Source organism: Mustela nigripes, chromosome 17, assembly GCF_022355385.1.
Source record: "Mustela nigripes isolate SB6536 chromosome 17, MUSNIG.SB6536, whole genome shotgun sequence".
NCBI lineage: Eukaryota > Metazoa > Chordata > Mammalia > Carnivora > Mustelidae > Mustela > Mustela nigripes.
This window is the reverse complement of record NC_081573.1, coordinates 16,504,418-16,531,177: the sequence shown is the minus strand read 5'-3', so window position 1 is coordinate 16,531,177 and position 26,760 is coordinate 16,504,418. Positions and strand designations below refer to the sequence as shown.

Sequence of the window (26,760 nt, the reverse complement as noted above, 5' to 3'; positions counted from 1 at the left end):
GTATTATAGTGAGAGAAGTCACTCCCACTTAACCCCTTCCTGGAGCATGTATTTGAGTATGGGGGGAGGCCATAATGGTCTCAAATTCAGAATATATTTTATGTCCTATAATACAGAACTCCTGCCTTTTAGAATGATGTCTCCCACTGGCATTTCAGTTGGTCTAGCTGATTCTAGGTGATGGAATTTGTGTTAAGACCCGTTAATTCCCCAGGCATGAATGTGTTGCTCAGAAAAAATGCTGTGCGGGATGCCAAAGAGGTAGATAAAGCATTCTGCATCTGTGGTTGGTGATGTTGTCAAAAACATCATAGGCAGAGAAGAAAATCTAAGATAATATGTGTCTATACTTGTGAGGTGACTCTCTATCCCAGCCATGATGGAAAGAGACATCTAACATAATTGACCTTCTACCAGGTGGTTGTCTCTTCCTCACAGGGAATGATGCCTTATAAGGGACTCAAGGCTGGTCACCACTGTTTAGCAAAAATTAAGGGGAAGGACTGTGCTAGCTGATTATATCCCTTTTATTACAAAAGAAAATGTTTTCAAACACCCTTACCCCCAAATATTTCTGCTTATAACTAATGGCCAGATTCATGATACACGGGCTGCCCTTAATCACCGGTAGGCTCGCCAAACAGTGGAAAGAGCCAAGATGCCCTTCAACAGATGAATGGATAAAGAAGATATGGTCCATATATACAATGGAATATTACACAGCCACTGGAAAGGATGAATACCCAACTTTTGTATCAACATGGATGGGACTGAAGGAGATTATGCTGAGTGAAATAAGTCAAGCAGAGAAAGTCAATTATAGTATGTTTTCACTTACTTGTGGAGCATAAGGAATAACATGGAGATTAGGAGAAGGAAAGGAAAAGTGAATTGGGGTAAATTGGAGGAGGAGATGAAGCATCAGAGACCGTGGAGTCTGAGAAACAAACTGAGGGTTTTGGAGGGGAGGGAGGTGGGGAGATGGGTGAGCCTGGTGGTGGGTATTAAGGAGGGCACATATCTCATGGAGCACTGGGTGTGGAGTATAAACAATCTTGGAACACTGAAAAAATTAAATTTAACAAAATAAATTTTAAAAAGAAAGAAAATATTGAAATCTTCTAACACCTCTGATGGAAATCAGCAGAAAAAAGATAGACTGGAGCTGTCTGTTGTGCTGAACACAAGCACTCACCACCAGAGAACTGGCTTCCTGTAGAAAAGATATGAACTTAAGCCCCAGAGTGAAGATTCCACATAAAGGGACAATATCTTGGGGCACCTGGGTGGCTCAGTCGTTGGATGTCTGCCTTTGGCTCAGGTCATGATCCCAGAGACCTGGGATTGAGCCCCGTATCGGGCTCCTTGCTCAGTGGGTAGCCTGCTTCTCCTCCCAATCCCCCTGCTTGTGTTCCCTCTCTCGTTGTCTGTCAAAAAAATAAATAAAATCCTTAAAAGAGAGAGAGAGAAAGGGATATATATATATATATATATATATATATATATATATAGAGAGAGAGAGAGAGAGAGAGAGAGAATGTCTTTGGCTTTAAACATCAGCAAAAATCACAGAACTAAAGATCCCTGCAAATCAGATTCTTTGGAAGGAAGGAAGAGGACAAAGCTTCGGGAACAGAAATCACTCTTGAGAAGAAGCCCAGGTGAAACTTGTGAGGTGGTTGAGACTGTTGGAAGTGGCAGAGGCATTTCTTACTAGGGTAGAAGAAAGAGTGTAGACTCTGGGGCCTGTGGACAGATGTGAGAGTGAAAGGTGGCTGAGGATTTGGTGGCACAGGAGAGAGAATTTCCTACTCCATAAATTAAACAGCTCATTTGTCACAGATTAAACAGCTCATTTGTCACAGAAACTCTGAAAAATGTTATGTACTCTGTGCAATGTGTGCATATAGACACCTTATGGAGAATTGCTATTTTTTAAAAGATTTTATTTATTTATTTGACAGAGAGAGAGAGAGATCACAAGTAGGCAGAGAGGCAGGCGGGGTGCGGGGAGCAGGCTCCCTGCTGAGCAGAGAGGCTGATGCAGGGCTCCATCCCAGGACCCTGGGATCATGACCTGAGCTGAAGGCAGAGGCTTTAACCCACTGAGCCACCCAGGCGCCCCAAGAATTGCTATTTTTTTCATATTTCATTTGCTTATGATTATGAATCTATAAAAATTATGTGTAATAAGAATTCTCCATATCATTAATCCCTATGCACAAGTTAATGAAAAATGTGAACAGATATTTATACTCTTTTTTCCCCTATGTTATGTTTGTTCTGGTTATATTTATGGAAATCTAATTCTATGTCTGTTAAAGCTAAAACTAAAAAAAATTGGAGCTTGTGTTCTTTTTTTCTTTTTCAAGCAATTTGTATTTATTATATTTTCCAAAATTCTTGGTTCACAACAGATTGCAGACTTTAAAAAAGGAAAAAAAACTTTGTATTTCATCACAGACAATTTTAGAAGCACTACTTGAAAACACAAATGATGTGACTGGATATTCACTTGGTCTTTGAAGAAATAGCCTTCTGTATTCTAATTAATGTGACCAAAGACTCCCAAGAAAATAAGATCACATTTACATCCTTAATGAAAATTTCAAGGCTGGCTATAATCTCCCTCTTGTAGCACTTGTTTGTCCCACCCTGGGGTGTATACTAAAGATTAGACCAGTGTCTAAGAAAGTGCAAGAGATAAAGTCTTTTATTCAGAGGTGCCCCTCTTGCACCTCTAACATGAAGGCATTAGTCATCCTATGGGACATGCCTTATTGCCTTCTGCTGCAAAGTCATCCACCTTTGTGTCCACCTCCACTTTAACACTTTGATTTAAAGATAAGATCATTTTTGATGCCTCCCATTTAAATAACACTTATGGCTTACTCTCTCCCCTTAGTATTTGTCCCTTCAAACAACTCCCAGACAAAGCAGAAATCACACTTGCACCTTAGACTAATCAGATCTTAGAAAGTTACTGTCCAACATGCAACAAGAAAGTAAAATCAGAAAGGCTGAGGCTAATACAAATTTGATTGTGACTTGAACCTCTCTAAAACTTGCAGAAGTATCATCAATGGGAAGAAACAACTTTGGAATGGGGCACCAGTCATAGCATAGCTCTCTACCAAACTCATGTAACAGAAAATATATTGGGAGTATTACCTAAAATGGCTGCTCATGTTGCTTTCAGTTGTTAAATTTAGGTGGAGGAGAAAGAGCAGCTGGTTATCTGGGAACACTAGACTAATCATTAATTATGCTCCAGAAACAGCTGCTGAAGCTCTGCCTTGGCACTCTAACCAAAGCAGCTGCCAGTGCAGCTGATGTTCATCTGTATTTGTTGGTATACAAAGATATCAGTATAAATCAGTGGCTAAGTTTCCATGACTTGCCAGGCTAAGAAAAATGAATCTACTGACACTGAATTAGCAGTATCAAAAATTGAGAACTTTCAAAAACATATACATCTGTCTGATCACCTAATCCACTCCCAGGTGTTTATCTAAGAGAAATGAAAACATAGATCTATACAAGAGACTTGAATATAAATGTTCATTGCAGCTTTATTTGTAATAGTCCCAAACTGGAAAAACCCAATTATTCATCGACTGGTGATTGATTGGATAAACAAATTATGCCCTGATTACTCAGCAATAAAAAGAACCTGCTGCCACCACAGAAACATGGGTGAATCTCACAGTGCCTAAGCAAATGAAGCCTGATACCAAAAACACTGTCCGATTCCATTTACATAAAGCCCTAAAACAAGCAAAACTAATCTATGGAAATGGAAGTGGGAAGAATGATTATCTCAGAAGGGGATGGTTATTGTCCAGGAAGAAGCCAAGGGAACTTTCTTTCTTTCTTTTTTAAAAAATTTTATTTATTTACTCGACAGAGAGAGAGAGAGATCACAAGTAGGCAGAGAGACAGGCAGAGAGAGGGGAGGGAGGCAGGATCCCTGCTGAGCAGAGAACCTGATGTATGGCTCAATCCCAGGACCTGAGCTGAAGGCAGAGGCTTAACCCACTGAACCACCCAGGTGCCCAGCCAAGGGAACTTTCTGAGGGAATGGAAATACTCTATTTCTTTACCTGGGTGGTAAATACACAATTATATACATATGATGCATACTTAAGGTTTTTCTGTTTTTACTGTATGTAAATTATACCTCAATTTAAAAAAGAATAAAAAAGAAAAGAAAAACTTCAGTCATTAAATAAATGGGTGGGGAAGTTTTAGAGACATGAGTCAGGGCTGAGAAAAGGAAAAAAGTAATGATGGGCAAACAGCCTGACACCTGTGGACTAATCAAGGGCCTACAAATATTTTGGACCTATATAGAGGCTTTAAGGTATGAGAACTACAATATAAAAATTGCCATTTATAATCTCAAGTCTCTAAAATTCAATTTGCAGATCTAATTCTCAACACAGTTTTATGTAGACATATAAAAATAATCTTGGTGTAGACTGTGTTGTTGTTTTTTTTTTTTTTTTGGTCACATTTGATTTTAAGTGTGTTGAAGCCTTCATAAGTCCTGAAAGTTTATTTCAATCTTAAAATAGCACTGACCTTTCATTTCCTCTTTGTCCTCATTCCCACACTTCTGAATTGGAAATAACCCTAGACCCCAAGGATCTTGGCCTCTGCCCTACACATTTTAGAGTGTTTCAGCAACTCAGTCTCCATTCAATTGGTTAAAGGGCTTACTCTAGGCTGGGTAGGGATCAATAGGTCATGGGATTCGGTCCCGTTGGAGATCTTGCCCATTTCCGCACCCCCCCCATACAGACCTCAAAATAATCAAACAAAACTAACCTAGATCTAGGTTGCCTTTTGGCAAACTTTGAGACCCACTACATTAAATCCAAAAAGAAAGGCTAATGTTAACATGATTAAATAAACCATGTACTCATCCTTCTTACTTGAGCAAAATCCTACAAACCCTTCCTAGTAATTCTTGAGACACAGTTGATATAGAAATGGAGACTTCCAACTCACCTTTTGAAAATCATAGGACACCTAACTGCACTCTTGCATCACAATTTCATCTGAAAAATTTGACTTTACAGATATTATACCTTAATCACAGCTTGGGAAGTAGGTGGTCTCATATATATGTGTATATACATATACATATATGTATTTTTTTCTCTCCCAGAACTACTTCTTTTAGAGCTCATTCAGTCAAGTTTTAGGACGTTGTTTGGATTTGAGAATTATAAGGAATGTACTTCAATTGAAAATAAATGTAAATACCAGATCCATGCCTCCTAACGTTATCTTTTGTTTTGCTGGGTTTTGATACTTTTACTTCAGGTGCACATAGGGAATGAACAAAATTTGTTTAAAAGTTTTTTTTTAAGAGTTTAAATAATCTCTACACCTGATATGGAGCTCAAACTTACAACCCTGAGATCAAGGTTCCTCCACTGACTGAGCCAGCCAGGTACCTCTCAGGTACACATAGTTATAGTTTCATATATATACATATATATATGTATATACACACACACACACATATATATATATAAATTGTGCTGTTATATATAAAAACAAATATATTTATTTTATATAGATTATTATATATTTTTTCTATATAAATATAAAATATAAAGATATAAATATATAAATAAAAACCCTTGGGTTATACACATACAATGCCATCAAGTCCACTTAGGGCCTACATTGGGTTATTTAGTTGGTTAGTGTGGTAGATTTCAATTTTAAAACATAATATCAGTATTATGCTTCCTGTCCACTGATACCAGACATGGAACTATGTAAAAATAAAATATGCCAGTTCAGAGAAGAAGCTTTAAGAGCTTTAAATGGTTTTACCATCTGTCTTTCCCTCTGCCATGAGACTGTCATGTTCTATGAAGTGCTGCTTCTTCCATCTGGGTCCTGCAATAAAGGTGATATGGAGCAGAACAGCTGCCAATTTACAATGGATGTGAATATGAGAAATATTTCCTTGTTGCTGTAAGTCATTAAGACTTTGGACACATTTGTCACAATATCATAATTTATCCTAAACTGATTTATGAAATTATTTATTTTAAATAATGTTATAAGCACTCATGAATCCACCACCCAGCAAAATATCTATAACCTTGATAATAACCTATATGTAATTATATATAGCCCCTTCCCATCCCCCTTCTGCTCCTAAAGGATCAAATATCATCCTGAATCCTATGTTCATTCATCCCTTGTATTGCTTTTTAAGATTTTTTATTTTTTTAATTCTAAAAACTATTTTATTTATTTATCTATCTATTTATTTATTTATAGAGCACATACGTACAAGGGCAGAGGCAGAAGGAGAGGAAGACAGAATCTCAAGCCGACTCTGCACCAAGCAGGGAGCCCAACAGGGAGGACCAATCCCATGACCCTGAGATCATGACCAGAGCTGAAATCAAGAGTTTAAAGCCCAATCGACTGAGCCCCTCACCGTATTCCCCACATTCATTGATTTTAAGATTGTTATTAGAACGCCAATTTTCATTCAAATTCATCTATAAATTCAATGTGCTCCCAATAAAAATTGCAGCACAATTTTTGTGGAAACTGGCAGGCTCATTCCAAAAGTAGTACAGAAATGCAGAGGATCTATAAAACTAAGGAAATATGAAGAAGCTGACGGGTTACTATTACCAGATATCAAGACTGTGCTGAAGTCACAGTAAATAAAACTGGTTTGGTGCAAGAATAGGTAAGCAGATCAACAGAACAGAATAGAAAGTCCAGAAACAGACAGCATATTTAGATATCTGGTTTAATGACAAAGAAGCCACTAAAATTCAATGGTTAAAGGATGGTCTTTTCTTTCTTTTTTCTTTTAAGATTTTATTTATTTGAGAGAAAGAGTGAATGCAAGAGAGAGCATGAGTGGAGAGAGGGGCAGAAAGAAGGGAGAAGCAGATTCCCTGCTCAGCAGGGAGCCGGATACAGGACTCCATCTCAGGACTCCAGGATCATGACCTGGGTTGAAGGCACATGCTTAACCAACTGAACCACCCAGGTGCCCCACTATAGGCAAAGGTATTTAAAACTGGACACAAAAAGCACTCACCATAAAATAAAATATATTGATAAATTAGACGTCACTAAGAAATTCTGCTCACTAAAAGACACCGTTAAAAAAGTAAAAAATCAGGATGCCTGGGTGGCTCAGTCATTAAGCGTCTGCCTTTGGCTCAGGTCATGATCCCAGGGTCCTGGGATGGAGTCCCCCGCATGCAACATGGAGTTGGGCTCCCTGCTCGGTGGGAAGCCTTCTTCTCCCTCTCCCACTCTGCCTGCTTATGTTCCCTCTCTTGCTGGGTTTCTCTCTGTCAAATAAATAAAGGAAGTCTTAAAAAAAAAAAAAAGAAAGTAAGAAATCAAGCTACTGGGAGAAAATAATGCATACATCTGATAAAGGTTATATGTCCAGAACATATATCCACAGATTAATAAAGACAGACAAGTCAATAAATATATGGGCAATAGACTACAACAGGCACTTCACAAATGAAGATATCTAAATGGCCAACAATATATGAAAAGGTATTCTACGTCATTAGTCCTCAGAAAGATGCAGTAAGTTACCACTAAGTTACCACTATACTTACAAATATCTTTTTGCTATTGTTTTCATTAAAAAAAGTACTCAAATAGGGTTCATGCATTGCATTTGATTGTGGTCTCCCAAGTCTCTTAATCTACAATATTCCTCTTTTCATGTCATTGCCTTAATGAATTGGGGGAGTTGTACTAAAAAAATATATTTGGGACTTAACTGATTGCTTCTTTTTGGCATTATTTAACTCTTTTTTTTTTTTTAAAGATCTTATTTATTTGCCAGAGAGAGTGAGCAAGTGAGCACAAGAAGAGGAAGTGGCAGATAGAGGGAAAAGCAGGCCTCCTGTGGAGCAAGGAGTCTGATGCAGGACTTGATCCCAGGATCCTGGAATCATGACCTCAGCCACAGGCAGACGCTTAACTGATAGCCACCCAGGTGTCCCATGGCATTATTTTTTTCCTCCTCATTTTATGTATATTGTTAAACGAAATTAAATGTTTGATTAGATTTTAAAAATTATTGGCTCTGTCTTTATATAACGTCAATTAGTACATAATATTTCATTGTTCTACTTTGAGGCTGAGATTGGCTAGTTGTGAAACTGATCTTTCCACTTCAAAGTTGCGTTTTATGTAGAGTGACATTTTGGTAACCTAAAAATATCCATTTCTCAATCACCTTTTATTTAGTTTTAGCATACATTGATGCTTAATGCTTGAATGGGTATCTTGTTGTGGTTTAAAATACTGCTTTTTCTAATTCTCACCTTCTTCTTACAATTATTAATTTAAATTTTTCTGTATAGAACTTTCCCATATAGATTATTTAGCTATTTGATACTTCTATTAGGACTATTTGGTACTATGAAATAGAATTCATAGTACATAGAGAAAGCAGGATACATTTTTAATTGTTTTCTAAAAAATATTTTTCTATTTATTTGACAGAGAAAGAGAGCACACTCACACCAGGGGGAGAGAGAGAGAGATAGAGCCTGCAGCAGGAGTAGGAGCAAAGGGCCAGGGAGGAGCAGGCTCCGTGCTGAGCAGGGAGTCTGATGCAGGGATAGATCCTAGGACCCTGGGGTCATGACCCGAGCTGAAGGCAGACTTTAATTTTTTTTCAAAAGATTTTATTTATTTATTTGACAGAGATCGCAAGAAGGCAGAAAGGCAGGCAGAGAGAGAGAGAGAGAGAGAGGAAGAAGCAGGCTCCCTGCTGAGCAGAGAGCCCGTTGCAGGGCTTGATCCCAATGACCTGAGCCAAAGGCAGAGGCTTTAACCCATTGAGCCACCCAGGCACCCCAAAGGCAAACTTTTAATCCACTGAGACACCCAGGAGCCCCACATTATTTCTTTCCCTTTAATTATCGTGTTTTCAATATAAGGAGTTGGTACCACTATCATTGACAAAAAGTGAGTTTTGATTTCTTGCTTTCTTCCAGCATTTGATCTTATGGATTTTACAAATTGCTGTATTTTAATCCTCTGTAGTCATTAGTCGTTTCCTTGTTATAATTATCTTTGGCCAGTAAAAGTCCTTTCAATTGACTCCTATGTCTTTTTGAATGACCCCAGGAGTCTTTGATAACTTGTTTTCTGATACACTGAGAGGTCGTAAGTTTTTTCTAACAGATGGCTGGTCTAACTGCAATGTGATGAATGCAGTCTGAGATACCATTTACTGATATTTGGTTGATAATTTTTTTTATTGAAGTATAAATAACATACAGTGTTACGTTTCAGGTGTACAATAAGATTCAACAATTCTATACATTACTTAGTACTCACCATGATAAGTAGAGCCTTAATCCCTTTTATTTATTTCACCATTTCCCCACCCATCTTTCTTCTGGCAACCACCAGTTTGTTCTCTGTATTTAAGACTCTTCTTTTTGGTTTCTTTCTTTTTTTCTTTCCTTTGTTTCTTAAATTACATGAGTGAAATTGATCAACTTCCATAAATGCTTCATATTTGCTTGGAAGGAATGTGTATTTTGAAGTTGCCAGTTACATGTTCTAGGTATGTCCCAATAGATCAAATTTGTTAATTGTGCTGTTCAAATTATCTATAAGCCTAATAACATTTGTCTGCTTAATCAGGCAATTAGAGAGATTGTAAAGTCTCCCATCACTATAGTCATTTTACCTCTTTACTCTCAGAATTTTACTAGGTCACCAGTGACTTTAACATTGGTAAATAACTCAACAGTTTTTCAGACTTATCTTCACTTGACCAACTAACAAAATTTGATAAAGTTCATTATTTTCTCCTTTTTAAAACACTTCCTTCACTTTTCTTCCAGTACGTTACCCTCTTTGGGTTTTTGTCCTAATTCCCTGGCTCTCAATTTCTTGCCTCCTATGCTACTTCCTCTTTATTTCTCTGACGTCTAAATGCTGGAGTTCCCCCCACCAGTCAGTCGCTAGATCTTTTCTCATCCAGTCCATTGACTTTAATTACAATGAATATTCTGCAACTCATGAAAGTATACCACTAGTCATACTTCTCCCCTGGATTCTAGATCCTTCTGTCTAGGATATTCCTGTGCTTGGAAATCTAGGCATGTCTTTCTATCCATCTAGACTCTACAAACAGCTTACCCTGCAGCTCTTCCATCTCAACAGATGGACACTGCTTCCTTCAAGTTGATCAGGCCAAAAATCTTCGCAATGGTTTTGATTCTTCTCTTCCTCTAATGGACCACACCAAACCTAATGGCCAAGTCTTTAAAGCTCTACCTTGAAAATATCTCAAGAAATTTCTATTTCTCAATACATCAACCATCATCACCCAGATTTAAGTGACTATTACCTCAAGCCTCTTGATTTCTACCTCTGGTTCCATACTTCCTCCTCTACCCTCTATTATCATTAGGTCTTATAAGGCAATTCCTTTAAAACATAAAAGTCATATTGTGTCAATTCTTTGCTCAAAGCCTTCCAATGGTTTTCCATTTTTTACAAAACCTATTTTCCCTCCTAGACTCCTCTTCAAGGTACTACTTAATCTGATCCCCAACATCTTAATAAACTTCATCACTTACTACTATCTTCTTTTACTTTGACCATAGTGTCCTACTCCTTACGATTCTTTTTTTTTTTTTTAAGATTTTATTTATTTATCTGACAGAGATCACAAGCAGGCAGAGAGGCAGGCAGAGAGAGAGAGAGGAGGAAGCAGGCTCCCTGCTGAGCAGAGAGCCAGATGCGGGGCTCAATCCCAGGACCCTGGGATCATGACCTGAGCCGAAGGCAGAGGCTTTAATCCACTGAGCCACCCAGGCGCCCCATCCTTACAATTCTTTGAATATGTCAAGCATGCCCGCATTGCAAGGTCTTTGTTGTTGTTGTTTTTAAGATTGTATTTATTTACTTGAAAGAGCGAGCGAGCGAGCGAGAGGGAGAAGCAGATTCCCTACTGAGCAGGGGGACCAATACGGGGCTTGATCCCAGGACTCTGGATTGTGACCTGAGTTGAAGGCATACACTTAACTGAGTCACCCAGTTGCCTGGACCATTGCAGGGTCTTTGAAGTTTGTTCTCTATAGTTAAGTGTTCTTTATCCTCCATCACTCATTCCCTCACTTCCTTTGCTCAAATGTCATCTTCTAGTTCTACTTTTGCTAGTGGCAAACTACATTATTTCAGACTACCATAAAAGATAATAAACTCTAGACTACACAGATTTTACACACACACACACACACACACACACACACACGAGTACAATGTGAAGGCATTGGGGAACAACTAAAAGCAGGCAAAAAAATGAAGGGGAGTTGACCTTTGGAAAAAAGTATACTATGAGACATTAATATTTATACAGATTATCACATAGTGGTACTTCCAAGCCTCTGTGGAATAGGGTAGCTGAATTCAAGTAGAAAGCCACAGTCTAAACGGCCTGAGAAGTTGGACAACGAAGTTTGAGGCTGCTAAAGTAGTTCAAAAATAGTTAAATCCCAGAAAGGAGGGAGCTACAGAGAGGAAATTCAATATCAACATAAAAATTTGGCCCAAATCTTTGACGGATGCCTGAACCTCACAAATTTATGTAAACTCCATAGTCTATAGGAATCAACAGAAGACTAAGAATAGCAGATATTTCGGCTACTGCTTTTCTGAGGGGAGAAAAACAGGATTTTAAATCTAGCCAAGGTAACTGTTTTCAGGACAAAAGTCAACATTCTCCAGAAAATTGTAACAAAATTGAGAATCTCGGGTGCCTGGGTGACTCAGATGGTTAGCCATCTGCCTTCAGCTCAGGTCGTGATCTCCATGTCCTGGGAACAAGTCCCATATCAGGCTCTTGGCTGGTTCAGCGGGGAGCCTGCTTCTCCCTCTCCCTCTGCTTCTTCCCCTCCTTGTGTGCTAATCTCTGTCGCTCTCTCTCAAATGAATAAATAAAATCTTTGAAAAAAATTGGGAATCTCTACAACACATCATTTACAATGTTCAGTATACAATCAAAACTACTACATAAGCAAAAATATAGGAAAGGTGAGAAAGAATCAAGAGAAAAAGTTATCAACAGAGAATGACTTAAATAACTCAAATGTTGGCATTACAAAATAGGGTATTTTTGAGCTTGTGTATGTGCATGTGTGTTAAAATATAAATAACATAAGACAATATTTTAACAATTTTTATGTGTACTATTAAGTGGCATTAAATACATTCATAATGTTTTATAATCATCATCACTATTTTCTCATATGCAACAGAACCAATGTCCCCATTAAATAATAACTCTCCATTTCTACCTCCCCACCTCAGTAATCTGTTTATTCTACTTTCTCTATGAACTAGTTACCTCATATAAGTGGAATCATACAATTTTTGCTCATAAAAGAACATAAAAGTTTGGCTTAATTCACTTAGCATAATGATTCCAAGGTGTAAATTTACATTGTGGTATGGGTCAGAATTTCTTTCTTTTGTGTGGCTGAATAATATTCCATTATATGTCTATCTCACATTTTGTTTATCCATTCATCCACTGCTGGACAGATAGAGTTTTTCCATTTTTTGGCTATATTAGTATGTTGCTATGAACATTGGTGTACAAGGACCAATTTGAGAGAGAGCAATTGAAATTGCTTTCAGTTCTCCTGGATGTCTTCTTAGATACTGAAATGCAGAATCATATGGTAATTATAAGTTTAACTTTTTGAGAAACTGCCCAACTGTTTTCCTCAGAAGCCATACAATTTTACATTTCTACCAAAAATGCACAAGATTTTCAATTTCTGCATGTCCTCATCAAACACAGGTCTTGTTACGCAGATAACACACAAAGTTTGAAAATTATTTTTTAAAAAGTCCACAAAAATTAGTTGTGCTGGCAAAATTGGACTTAGCATAAAACCTGTTAAAGAAGAGACTATGAAATGACAATACTCATTTAGATACTTAAGTTTTGGTAAACTGTTATTTACATGAAAATCACTACCTGCAATTTGTAACTATAATAAATCACTGTCAAGCTTTTAAAAAAAGCTAATAAAAGTAAAAATTGAAACAGTCATGCTTATATATCACAACTGTAGTTTGAGGTTTTGTTTTGCAGAATCACCTTCAAACAAACTTACTTAACATTTAAACATTCATTGCTAAAGTTCCCTTTTGATCAACAGCCCCAATTCTAATCTCCTTTTTATAAAGGCACTAATGGTTTTCTGTATATCAAGTAATATTGTAGAGATGTTTTAATAAAGCATTACCTTAAGTAAGAGTTGGTTCTTATATTGTTATAGAGAATGAGATCTTTTTAGAGGAATTCTGTTATCACTGCTCAGGGTCCGAGACCACTACCACCCAAAATGAGATAGGTCATGTAAATTAGGGGTTGAGAAAGGAATAAAATGATCTGTAGGTTTAAAGTGAAGCTATGTTACAAAACTGCTTATGGCCATCTCACGAAAATAAAAGGTTTTCTCATTTCAAAATGTTGCAATAATTAACAATGATATTAATGTTTATCCGGGTTGTATGGAAACTTACAGGGCAAGACAACTGATGTCACATAGTCAATTTCTCAGGACAATCTTACTGTCTCCACAATGACTTCAAATATATTACTAATTAAATCACTACAAATACAATAAATCTATTGCCAAGTAACGTGAGACATACTGAGAGAAGGGATCATTAGTAGACAATGATGCCCTAAAATGGTAAATAAAATCACACTTGATGTATCACACTGCCATATGATTTTCAAATTCTTAGTAAGTACATATTTACTTAAATCTAAGACATAATTGATTGAAAGACAATTTTAGAAATGTTAAAATGTGAATAAAAGCATCAAAAGATTGATAAAGTATGGTAATTTCATATTATATGTAGTAAATAGGACTATTACTTCCAATTACTACTTTTCTGGAAATATTTTTGATAAAATAGTTCAGCATCTGATAGGGCATAGGGATCCATCATAATGTTTTTTTTTCCTATGGGCACAGGCTTCCCGTAGCCCATAAATTCTAAGAAATAACTATAAAAAATTCCATTAAGACAAGACATCCATATTGCCACTGTTATCATTAAGATTTTATATGCTATCAATCTTCTTTTTTAAGGCATAAAAATTACAAATAAAGCTAAAGCCCCTTTTGATCAACACTTTGAAACCTAATCTCTTGCCAGAGACAATACTAACAATAATTTGGTATGTACCCTTCTAGTCTATTTTAAATACATACATATTTCAATACTAAAAACATATTTCAATACTAAAAACTGTTCATGATTTAACTCCAGTTTACATGAATGTCATTATATAATGTTTCATTTGGGGATTTTTTTTTTTTCACTCTACACTGTTTTACATAACTATCTATGTTACAAAATACAGATCTAGTCTATTACTTTTAACGGCTGTATACTATTCCATCACTTGACTGTATCACACTTTATCCATTACCCCATCAGTATTTAGCTTGTTTTCAATTTATATATATATTTCTTATGGGTGTTTTTTCTTTAGAATGAACATACAGAAATGGAACTGCAGAGTCTTTTCATCTTTTAAAAAATGTATCCCTGCCTCAAAAATCATAGACAACATCCTGTATTTCCTTCCAAGAACTTCAGTTTGCCTTTCAGTTCCAGTGTTTAAATCCTTTGGAATTCTGTTTCTTTATACATTGGAAGGTTGCATGTAGTTATTTTCTCCCTAATATGGAGAACCAAATACTTTAACAAATTTTATTGGCTGTTTCATTTCTCTACTGATTCATGATATCATGTCTACTAATACACCAAACTCATGTATATTCACTGGTTTATTTCTAGGCATTCTATTCTGTAAAATCTGTTTATTTACCTATTTATGCTCTAATATAAGACACTATTTAACAACCACAACTTTTGTGTAGTATATGGTAGAAGATGTGTCCTGTCTCCTCCTTTTCAAAATTGTCTTGGCAATCCAGGGACTTCCATTTCACATGAATTTTAGAATTATTTTGCAAAGATCCTAGAAAATTCGTGTTAGATGTTTGGAAGTATATAAGGTCTATAAATTAATTCTGGGAGAACTGATATTTTTATGATATTGGGGGTTTTTCCATCTGTATATATGGTATTTCTCTCAATTTATTCAAGTCTTATGCCCTTCAATAAAGCTTTACAATTTTTCCATAAAGATCTTGTTCATTTTTTTGAGTTTATGCCAGTAAGTTTCAAGAGCAAAGCATGGGTTGAATTTAAGAAAAGACCTTTCCCTCATTTAGTACACTTGGCGTTTCTCACCTGTATGCCCTCTCTTATGTATAGAAAGGGATGCTCTTTGAGAGAATGCTTTCCCACATTCATTACATTCAAAAGGTTTCTCACCGGTATGACTTCTCATATGTATAATAAGTAATGAGCATTGAGAGAAGGCTTTTCCACATTTATTACATTCGTATGGTTTCTCCCCTGTATGACTTCTCACATGAAGAGTAAGAGATGAGATTCGAGAAAAGGCTTTACCACATTCATTACATTTAAACGGTTTCTCTCCAGTATGAATTTTTTCATGCTCAAGGAGATTTTGTCTCTGACTGAAAGCTTTTCCACATTGATTACAATTATAGGGTTTTTCTCCAGTATGAATTTTCTCATGTTCGGTGAGATTTGATTTCTGACTAAAGGCTTTCCCACATACTGTACATGCATAAGGTTTCTCACCAGTATGAATTCTCTGGTGTCTAATGAGGTTTGACATCTGAATAAAAGCTTTCCCACACTCATTACATTCATATGGTTTCTCTCCAGTATGAATTTTCTGATGTGTAATGAGATTTTCTTTTCTGCTGAAGGCTTTTCCACACTCGTTACATTCATAGGGTTTCTCAGCTGTATGATTTCTCATATGTACAGTAAGGGATGAACTTTGAGAGAATGCTTTCCCACATTCACTACACACATAGGGTTTCTCACCTGTATGACTTCTCATATGTATAATAAATACTGAGCATTGAGAGAAGGCTTTTCCACATTTATTACATTTATAGGGCTTCTCCCCTGTGTGACTTCTCATGTGTAGAGTAACAGATGACATTCGAGAAAAGGCTCTACCACATTCGTTACATGCATAAGGTTTCTCCCCAGTATGAATTTTCTCATGCTCAATAAGGTTTTGCTTCTGGCTGAAGGATTTTCCACATTCTTTACATTCATAGGGTTTTTCTCCAGTATGAATTCTCTCATGTTCAATAAGATTTGATTTTTGACTGAAGGCTTTCCAACAGTCCTTACATGCATAAGGTTTCTCCCCCGTATGAATTCTCTGGTGTCTAATAAGGTTTGACATCTGAATGAAAGCTTTTCCACATTCATTACATTTATACGGTTTTTCCCCAGTATGAATTTTTTGATGTGTAATAAGATTTTCCTTCCTGCTGAAGGCTTTTCCACATTCCTTACACTCATAGGGTTTCTCTCCAGCATGAATTCTTTCATGTCTGATGAGGTCAAATTTATGACTGAAATCTTGTCCACACTGATTACACTTAAAGGGGGTTAGAGCATGGGATGAGCAGTGGTAAAAAGGCTTCCCATACTTATTATAGTCATAGTTTTTCTCTCTTACACAATTATTCTCATAACTAAGTAAATCTAAATTATGTTCCAAACCCTTATCAAGTGAGTCACAGTCAAAGAAGTTTTGTCTTGAAGTAAGAATATCTGAGCTCAAAGGAAATATTTTTGTAACTCTTTTACATTCAATGACATTTTCCTTAATCAGAGTTTTCTTGGAGATGGATGTGACTTTCCTCACAAGTGTTTCCTGTTGCTTCTTGCTCTGTTCATCAACTTCCCAAACTTCTAAAATGGAGGACCAAAAATTATTACTTTTGAATTTTTCTGCTACTACACTATTAATTATATTTCAGAAATTTGCTCTTATAGAGTGATCTTTTATGCTGATTCTAGTTTCCCAATATGAAAGAAATCCAAAGTGCAAATTACCCTAGTTTCTAAGTTTTAAGAGGTTAACTGCTATAGAAAATATTTTGGAGAGAAAACTGACATTGATAGGCCTAAATAGCTTTGACTGCTTTTAAAAGTATGCTTATACAATGCAGAAATCAGTAACATGAACAGAATAATTGAGATGAAAAGGGTGACCATATAAATGGATAGGGAGTCCAAATGATCAGAGGATAAAATTAACACTGTGGTTAAACACAGTAGATTGAATGTGTATGTTTATTTCTCCTCTTCCCTTAAATTCCATTAAAATGACAGTAAAGAAAATAAAAGGTCAAACCCACAAGAACAAAGGAAATAGAGGAGTGTAAAGAAGGGTGAACAAGAAATTTCAACAAAAGAACAGAGATGAAAGGGATAAAGGGAACTATTAACTAATGGAAGAGCTAAGTTAAAGTACATAAAAGAAGTTAAAGTACATAAAAGTGAAAATCTCAAGCAACAAAGTGATTTAGCCACAAAACAAAAGAAAAGCTAACAAAATAGAGGTTTCAGGTACTCAAAAGGTACAGGGAAGATGTCTGAAGAGGATTAATTTAAGGTCTGAATAGGGAACACTTATACTTTCTAGGCAAATATTTCAGACTTGCCTAAGTAACATCTTTCCAACCTCATTCTATGTTTTTCCAACCTGCAAAGGGTGAATTATAACTGTATTTCCTAGACATACTTGCATGTAGGGTTCTGGATGTGATTTAGATTATCATCATACAATTTTTTAATTCAGAAATGAATTAAAAGTAGAAATAAAATAAGCATTTTACCTAAATATTATAGGAGAAGTGGTAGGGTTCTGAAGCTCATGGTTATAGAAGCATTTCCCTGGTTCAATCAGAAACCATTTTTTTTTTCCTTAAAGATTTTATTTATTTGAGAGAAAGAGAACACGAGCAGGTTGGCCGGGAGGGCAGGCAGAGAGAAAAGCAGACTCCCCAATGAGCAGGGAGCCTGATGTGGGGCTTGATTCCAAGACCTGGGATCATGACCTGAGCCTAAGGCAGATGCATAACTGACTGAGCCACCCAGGGGCCCCCTCTTTTTTTTTTTTTTCTTTTTTTAAAGTAAGCTCTATTCCCAATGTGGAGCTTGAACCCAGAGATCAAAAGTTGCATGCTCCATCAATTGAGCCAGCCAGGTGCCCCATCAGAAGTAATTTCTTGATCATGGGGGAAAAGAAACTTAGCAGCCTACTCTCTGATATAATGCTGTAACTCATTCCTAAAAGCTTAGTCAGTCCTCTCAAAGGTTTTCTAGGACATTTAATACCTTTATGTAAATCCCTTCCTTCTTAAATTAGCTGCTAATAAGCTCTTTGTAATTGCATCTTCACCATTACCTCCCCACCCTCCACACACAACCCACACAGGAAGTGGCCATGTATCCACCATCTGAGCAGGAAAAGGAAGGCTTACCTCTTTGGAGAAAATGAACTATACATGCTCTAAATTTAGCAGATGTAAAGGGAGGCTCATACTAAAAAACTAGGAATTACGGGGGCACCTGGGTGGGTGGCTTAGTGGGTTAAGCCTCTGTCTTCAGCCTAGGTCATGATCTCAGGGTCCTGGGATGGAGCCCCACACCAGGATCCCTGCTCAGCGGGGAGCCTGCTTCCCCCTCTGCCTGCTGCTCTGCCTACTTGTGATCTCTTTGTCAAATAAATAAATAAAATCTTAAAAAAAAAAAAAAAAGCACTAGGGATTACGTAAACTCGTCATATTGAGTGGTAAGCTTTCTACTGCTTGCCCCTCATGAATGTTGGCATTTACCTCCAGATAGGAGATGAGAAGATTAAAAACAAAAGACCCACAAAGCTGGAACTCTAGAACTGGCATTTGCAGCTCCACAAAAAAACTCCTAGGTTCTACTAAAAGAGCATCAAAAATTTGTTAGATTTTTAGAATTTCTTTTTTATCCTTTCATTCATCAAAATGAGGAAAACTAGTAACACTGATGAATTCCCTATTTAAACAAAGACTTGAGTCTCATTAAAATTAAACACATATAGAAAACAAAGCAAACAGAAAAATTAGGCAAGTAGTAACTCCAGGAATGACAAAAATCTATATAAGGATATGTAATTAATAGTCATTTCTTGGCTCAGTATAACAGTATGTCAATCAAAAGAACAAAGTAAACAGTGAAAGCCAATTTGGCCACAAATTGTGATACATCTATATCCGAGAAAAAGGAAAGGGAAAGTGGTGGTGTAGGAGTACTAAACCTCATCTTTCATTAATATCAAGTTGATGATAATTAGGAATTGCCAATCAGCAGCATATTCAGAGAATAGCTTCCATCCTATCCCTGAAACAATGATTCCTCTTCCACTGCCTGACACGTAAGCATTTTTATTAATTTTGGGGTTAGTCTCATACTCTTTTAAAGTACATATATTAAATATATATGTATATGTGTGTGTGTATATATATATATATATATATATATATATATGCATATATACATCCATACACATATGCCTCTCCCACTCATTATAAAAAAGGAAGCATATCCTAAATGCTGCTCTACACATTGATTTTTTCCACTTATATATCCTGAGTGGAAGCATGACATCTTTGACTTGTTTTATACTGGAATCATTTAAGTGTTTTACATAGCAAAAAAAGTTAAATCAAAAAAAGAGGGAAAAAAACCCCAAAATAACTCTTAAAAATTGAAAACAAATAGAAATTGGTAAATCTACATATGAAGTTAGGACCATAATCATTCAAGTGACTTCAAACACAGTAATTTGACTATATCCTAAAGGAGAAAAAAATACAACCAAAGACACCTTAAATTACATCTAGCAGTCTTCCCCCCACCCGACCCCCGATTTATATATTTATTTTAGAGAGAGAGAAGAGTGCTCATGTGCGCAGGGGAGGGGCAAAGGGAGAAGAAGAGAGAATCTCAAGCCAGACTCTACACTGAGAACAGAGCCCACACGGGGCTCCATCTCACAACCCTGAGATCAACAACTGAGCTGAAACCAAGAGTGGGCTTCTTCTTCTTCTTCTTTTTTTTTTTTTTTTTAAAGATTTTATTTATTTATTTGACAGAGATCACAAGTAGGCAGAGAGGCAGGCAGAGAGAGAGAGGAGGAAGCAGGCTCCCTGCTGAGCAGAGAGCCCGATGCAGGACTCGATCCCAGGACCCTGAGATCATGACCTGAGCCCAAGGCAGCGGCTTAACCCACTGAGCCACCCAGGCGCCCCAAGAGTGGGCTTCTTAACTGACTGTGCCACTCAGGCACTCCAGTAGTCTTTCTCATTATTAGTAAAATTGGTATTATTGCTAATTTGGAACTAACTAGCTAACTAACTGAATATATATATATATATATATATATATATATATATATATATATATTGAGAGAGAGAGAGAGAAACATCAGTTTGGGCCCACAAGGGATATTTGGCAATGTCTGAAAGATCTGGAGACATTTTTGGCTGTTACAACTCAATGAAGTGGGGAGAAAGGGGATTGGTGCTCCCAGCACCAAATAAAATAGAAGCCATAGAGGCTGCTAAACATTCTACACCTTATATAAAGATCCTACAATGCACAGGATAGTGCCCTACAGGAAAGAATTATCTGAACCAAAATGTCAGCAATGCCAAGGTTGAGAAATATATATGTACTAAGCAAATAAATATTTTAATGCAGTAAGGAGCCAGGATTTTCAGTATAAATGATATAAAAACAAAACAAAAAAGGTAAGTAACAACCCCTACACTCTTTAATTTGAATTGGACATATCAATATAACTACATATTTTTCTTTCTAAAAAGTGTATTCTCCTAGCTTTGTCCACTTACAAGCTCTATAAGCAATGACAACCTAGTACTAATGAGTAACTATTGTGTCCAGATTGTGGTCTCCAAATAATTTCCCACTAAAGGAAGCAGGAGTTTCTAGAGAAATAGCTATTTTATGTCTGGAGCAGGAAATTTATAAAATTAGCTAAAGAATCCTCTGGTTAATGATATGACAATTTGAACATTAAAATAAATACTGTATTGTTAATAATATAGACTTATTAATAAATAACACATATAAAATATATCTAAAACATAATTTATATATTTTATAAATACATAAGCATATTTTTAAATGTTTTCCATATATATCATTTATATGTGCTGAATAATATTTATTTTGATGCTCATTATATAAATTTATAATGATTTAACTTGGCAAACTGGAGAATGCTAGGACACCAATCATTCTCAAAGGTTTTGAAGGGGGGTGCCTGGGTGGCTCAGTCAGTTAAGTGTCTGACTCTTGGTCTCAGCTCAGGTTTTGATCTCAGGATTGTGAGTTTAAGCCTCATGTTGGGCTCCATGCTGGGAATGGAGACTACTTGAAAAAAAATGTTTTTGAAGGAAAGGAGTCAAGTATTTTTCTTTCTTGCCCTGCAAAAACTATATTTCAGAGTAATCAAACAGTTACTGACAAAGGTCTTTTTTTTTTTTTTGGTCAGAGAGAGTGAGCAGAGGCAGACAGAGTGGCAGGCAGAGGCAGAGGGAGAAGCAGGCTTCCTGCTGAGCAAGGAGCCGGATGTGGGACTCAGTCCCAGGATGCTGGGATCATGACCTGAGCCGAAGGCAGCTGCCCAACTGAGCCACCCAGGTGTCCCGGTCTTTTTTTTTTTTTTTTAAGTTTTTGTTGTTGTTGTTGTTTTTGTTTGTTTGTTTATGTAATCTCTACATCCAGTGTGGGACTTGAACTCACAACCCCCAAATCAAGAGTTGCACACTCCACTGATGGAGCCAGTCAGGCACCCGTTGAGTTCTTTTTTATGGGAGAATTTCAGCTAATAAAAGCAGAAGGAACCTCTAATAAAATATTGGATCTAGCCAAAGATTACCAATGGCTGCTAAAAGCCTTAAATGAAAAGTTAATAAGAATCTTTAAAACAGATGGATTCTGATTCATAATACATGAATCTACTCATCAATTTTTTAAAAATATTTTATTTATTTATTTGAAAGAGACCACAACTAGGCAGAGAGGCAGGCAGAGAGAGAGGAGGAAGCAGGCTCCCTACTGAGCAGAGAGCCTGATGTGGAGCTTGATCCCAGGACTCTGAGATCATGACCTGAGCTGAAGGCAGAGGCTTTAACCCACTGAGCCACCCAGGCGCCCCATCTATTCATCAATTTTAAAAAAGATTTTATTTATTTACTTTGAGAGAGAAACAGAGTGAGAGCAAGGGGAGGGGCAGAGGGAGAGGAGAGAATCTCAAGCAGACTCCATGCTTAGTGTGGAGCCCCAGCTGGGTCTCGATCCAGCACCCCATGTTTTTTACATTCTTAAAGGGTTGTTGAGAAAGAGAACATGAGACTGAGACCTTATCTGGCCCTCAAGCCTATTTATTATTTGGCCTTCTAAAGAGAAAAATTGCTGACCCTTGTTCTAAAAGACAAATGACCTGGATTCTACACAAATAAAATATGTGGGGAAAAAAGGGTTGGGAGGAAGGGGGAGGAGAAACACTTATGAATTAGAAAAGACCTAAGAGATGTATCAACCAAATGCAATGCGCTAATCTTTATTTAGATCCTGAATCAAATAATCCAACTATAAAAATAAATTACTGAGACAGCTGAGGAACTAGGAACAGAGACTAAATATCAGATGATATAAGAAACTATTATTAATGTTATTAGGTGTGATAATAATATTGTAAATATTTAAATAATTTCACCTGTCAGAGATACATACAATGGTATTTAAAGGTGAAATGTAAAATAGTTCAGCAAACAAAACTAAAACAAAACTGGGGAAGACAGATAAACCAGTCTGGCAAAATGTTGATCACTGCTGAAGCTAAGTAATGAATACCATGAGGATTCCTTATACTCTATTTTTGAATGTCTGAAAATGACTACAATAAAATTCTTAAAGTACGTATTTAGAAACAAAGATCAATACTAAAAGAAATAGCTAAGTAAGTTGAAATGAAAATAATGGCCTAAATGGGGGCGCCTGGGTGGCTCAGTGAGTTAAGCCTCTGCCTTTGGCTCAGGTCATGATCTTGGGGTCCTGGGATCGAGCCCCGCAACAGGTTCTCTGCTTGACGGGGAGCCTGCTCCCCACACCCCCGCCTGCCTGTCTGCCTACTGATGATCTCTCTCACTCTGTCAAATAAATAAAATCTTAAAAAAAAAAATCACAGCATTATTCCACCAACACATTTATTAAAAAAAAAAAATTGCCTAAATGAGGTGAAACATGAGGTCAGATGAAGGGACTATCATAAGCCTTGTATTTCTGTTTTTAAGAAGTACATGTATTGGGGTGCCTGAGTGGCTCAGTGGGTTAAAGCCTCTGCCTTCAGTTCAGGTCATGATCCCAGGATCCTGGGATCAAGCCCCGCATCGGGCTCTCTGCTCAGCAGGGAGCCTGCTTCCTCCTCTCTCTGACTGCCTCTCTGCCTACTTGTGATCTCTGTCTGTCGAATAAATAAAATCTTAAAAAAAGAAGTACATGTATTACTTTGAGAAAAATTAAAAATATATATTAAAAAGGAAAGAAATAATACAAAAAGAAAATAATAACGGTAACATAGAAGCAAATTATAACCCAAGTTCTCATTACTTTTGCGTAGATTAACTGCCATATGATCCTAGGAAATTTAGCACTTATCTAATCTGCTGATGACAAGTATACCAATTTTCGTAAAGTTTTAATTCTTTTATTTCTATATAAAAACACTTGAAGCTTAGGCTATCCAAACTGAATCCAGCCCCAAACTGGTAATAATGATGGAGACAGCTTCAACTTTCAATTTAATTGCAAGTCATTCTCATATATGTTTAAAGAACAAGGCATATAAGTAAATATCCAATGAAAAGATCACAGGCAAGTCATCTTTGTTCAATATCTGATGCGCTGCATTGTGCTAACAGCAGGTACTATCATTTTATCCTGTGTTCATTTCTCGATGCTGAAACTGTCCTTACCAGCAAATCCTGCTGTGTTTTGCTTTTATTCTTTCTTCGTGGAGGACATACTGTTACCCAAAATAATATTCTTTTCTATGTTATTAGCTCTATAATGGATTCTCTAGATTCAACTGTGGGAAACTTAGAATTCAGATAATTAGATATTTTTTAATCTTTATATTCAGTTATCTTCCACGTCCTGGCCTATGAACTACTGTTGTAATCTGTCACCATATATAAGGTAAAATTACAGCTATAGTTCAGTGATTAAAAAAGGGAAAAAATCTTTTTAAAAAATAAAAAAGGGAAAAAATTGAACTAATTACCAACAAAATTTAAAAATACAAAAGAGGGCATGAAGGTTGGCAAAGTTCAGACTTCTCTGGCTCTCTACACTAGATAATCCAGCCTCCATTTCACTAATTCCTTAAGGTCTCCCCTTTTCCAATTCAGGCTATGCTTCAAATTTTACCCCATGAACATGTCATGCTAATTTTACTCTCTAAACTTTTATGTTTTGCTTTTATTTTAATGTTATGGTTTTCTCATTTTTATTTTTTTTATTTTTTTTTTTTAGAGTGTGTGTGTGTGTGTGAGTGGGGGTGAGGGAAAGGGAGCGAATCTATGGTTCTACGCCCAGCATAAGCCCATCAAGGGGCTCAATGTGGCGCTCTATCTTAGGACCCTGAGATCATGACCTGAGGTGGAATCAAGAGTTGGACCCTTGGGGCACTTGGGTGGCTCAGTGGGTTAAGCCTCTGCCTTCGGCTCAGTGGGGAGCCTGCTTCCCCTTCTCTCTCTGCCTGCCTCTCTGCCAACTTGTGATTTCTCTCTGTCAAATAAATAAATAAATAAAATCTTAAAAAAAAAAAAAGTTGGACACTTAACCAACTAAGCCACCCAGGTACCCTCATTCTTCTCATTTTTAAAAATAAGTCTAAGAATCTACAAATCTTACAAGAAAACAGCTTTAATGTCAAGGTTGCTTAAACATTTTTTTCATAAACTTCCTCAATCTGATTCCTCCTTCTATAGCCATTCTCTTAAAACTTTTAAGGTATTTTCTGCCTGAGTCCCTCATTTGCTAAATAAATGCTTCACGTGCAATTTAAGATTTCAACAATATCTTATGTGGCTCTGCCCTGTCTTTTTATTCTGACCTGAAATCCTCTACATTTACTTGGAAGGTCTTCAAATAAATATTTTATTTATTTATTTATATTTTAAAGATTTACTTATTATTTAAGATTTTATTTATTTATTTGACACCGAGAGACAGTGAGAGACGGAATATAAGCAGAGGGAGTGGGAGAGGGAAAAGTAGGCTTCCCACTGAGCAGGGAGCCCAATGTGCGGCTCGATCCCAGGACCCTGGGATCATAACCTGAGTCGAAGGCAGATGCTTAATGACTGAGCCACCTAGGTGCCACTGTTTTAAAGATTTATTTAATTTATTTGAGAGAGTGAGTGAGCACAGAAGCAGGAGGAGGGGCAGAGGGAGATGGAATCACAAGTAGACTCCCTGCTGAGCGTGAGTCCCAGGCAGGGCTCAATCTCATGACCTGACCTGAAATCAAGAGTGGGACACTCAACAAACTGAGCTACCCAGGAACTCCAAATAAATATTTTATTTATTTATTTTAAAAGATTTTTATTTTTTTATTTGACAGACAGAAATCACAAGTAGGCAGAGAGGCAGGCAGAGAGAGAAAGGAGAAAGCAGGCTCCCTGCTGAGCAGACAGCCCGATGCGGGGCTTGATCCCAGGATCCTGGGATCATGACCTGAGCCGAAGGCAGAGGCTTTAACCCACTGAGCTACCCAGGCGCCCCCCGAATAAATATTTTAAAACAACAAAAGCAGTAAGAAAAATTTCTCCAAATATAGCTCTACACCAACCAATTTATGAATCATTACATGAAGAATAAGATAGTCTTTCTTTGGTAGATTAAACCTCAGAAATCAAGTATGAAAATATATATAATCAGTAGATTTTAAGACTCCAAATCACTCTGGTAGATATAAACTAGAAAGTTAGCTCAAAGACGAAGGCAGATCTATAATGGCTAGAAGTGTTGGGGACCATTTTTGTAAAAAAAGATTTTATTTATTTATTTGACAGACAGAGATCATAAGTAGGCAGAGAGCCAGGCAGATAGAGAGAGGGGGAAGCAGACTCCCTGCTGAACAGAGAGCCCAATGGGGGGCTCAATCTCAGGACCCTGAGGTCATGACCTGAGCCAAAGGCAGAGGCTTAACCCACTGAGCCACCCAGGTGCCCCAGTGTTGGGGGCCATTTGTTAGAAACTGAGCTCCAAAATAACAACAGAGCTAGAAAAGGTAAAAACCCTCATCATTAAAGGCAAAGATGTGAAGCGTTTCACAACATTAGAGACATTAAATGTTTCTGTAGTTAAATACTGATTTAAAAAGACATGAACACACCTATGTCATGAAGGTACAAAAAGGATAAAGGATCTATATGTAATTTATAATGACTCTGGATAATGTCCTGAGGGCCGAAAAAAGAAGTAATATAAAAGACATTTCCTAAAGGAACAGACAACGATCATATGATCTCCCTGATATGAGGAAGTGGTGATGCAACATGGGGGCTTAAGTGGGTAGGAGAAGAATAAATGAAACAAGATGGGATTGGGAGGGAGACAAACCATAAGTGGCTCTTAATCTCACAAAACAAACTGAGGGTTGCTGGTGGGAGGGGGTTTGGAAGAAGGGGG

The 26,760-nt window shown here is 37.0% G+C and overlaps 1 protein-coding gene across 11 annotated transcripts in view; it reads right to left on the bottom strand.

Moving 5' to 3' along the window:
* The window catches only part of ZNF568 (zinc finger protein 568), a 136,312-nt gene that overhangs the window by 29,604 nt on the left and 79,948 nt on the right, over positions 1-26,760 (bottom strand). For 10 of the 11 annotated variants that reach the window (XM_059382877.1, XM_059382883.1, XM_059382884.1 and 7 more), the window contains one exon: positions 9,270-16,905. In XM_059382877.1, coding sequence (XP_059238860.1) covers positions 15,323-16,905 — 1,583 coding nt within the window. In that variant the 3' untranslated portion in view covers positions 9,270-15,322. Of the gene's footprint in view, positions 1-9,269; positions 16,906-26,760 lie in introns of those variants that run through there. The other variant, XM_059382887.1, reaches the window with a different exon arrangement.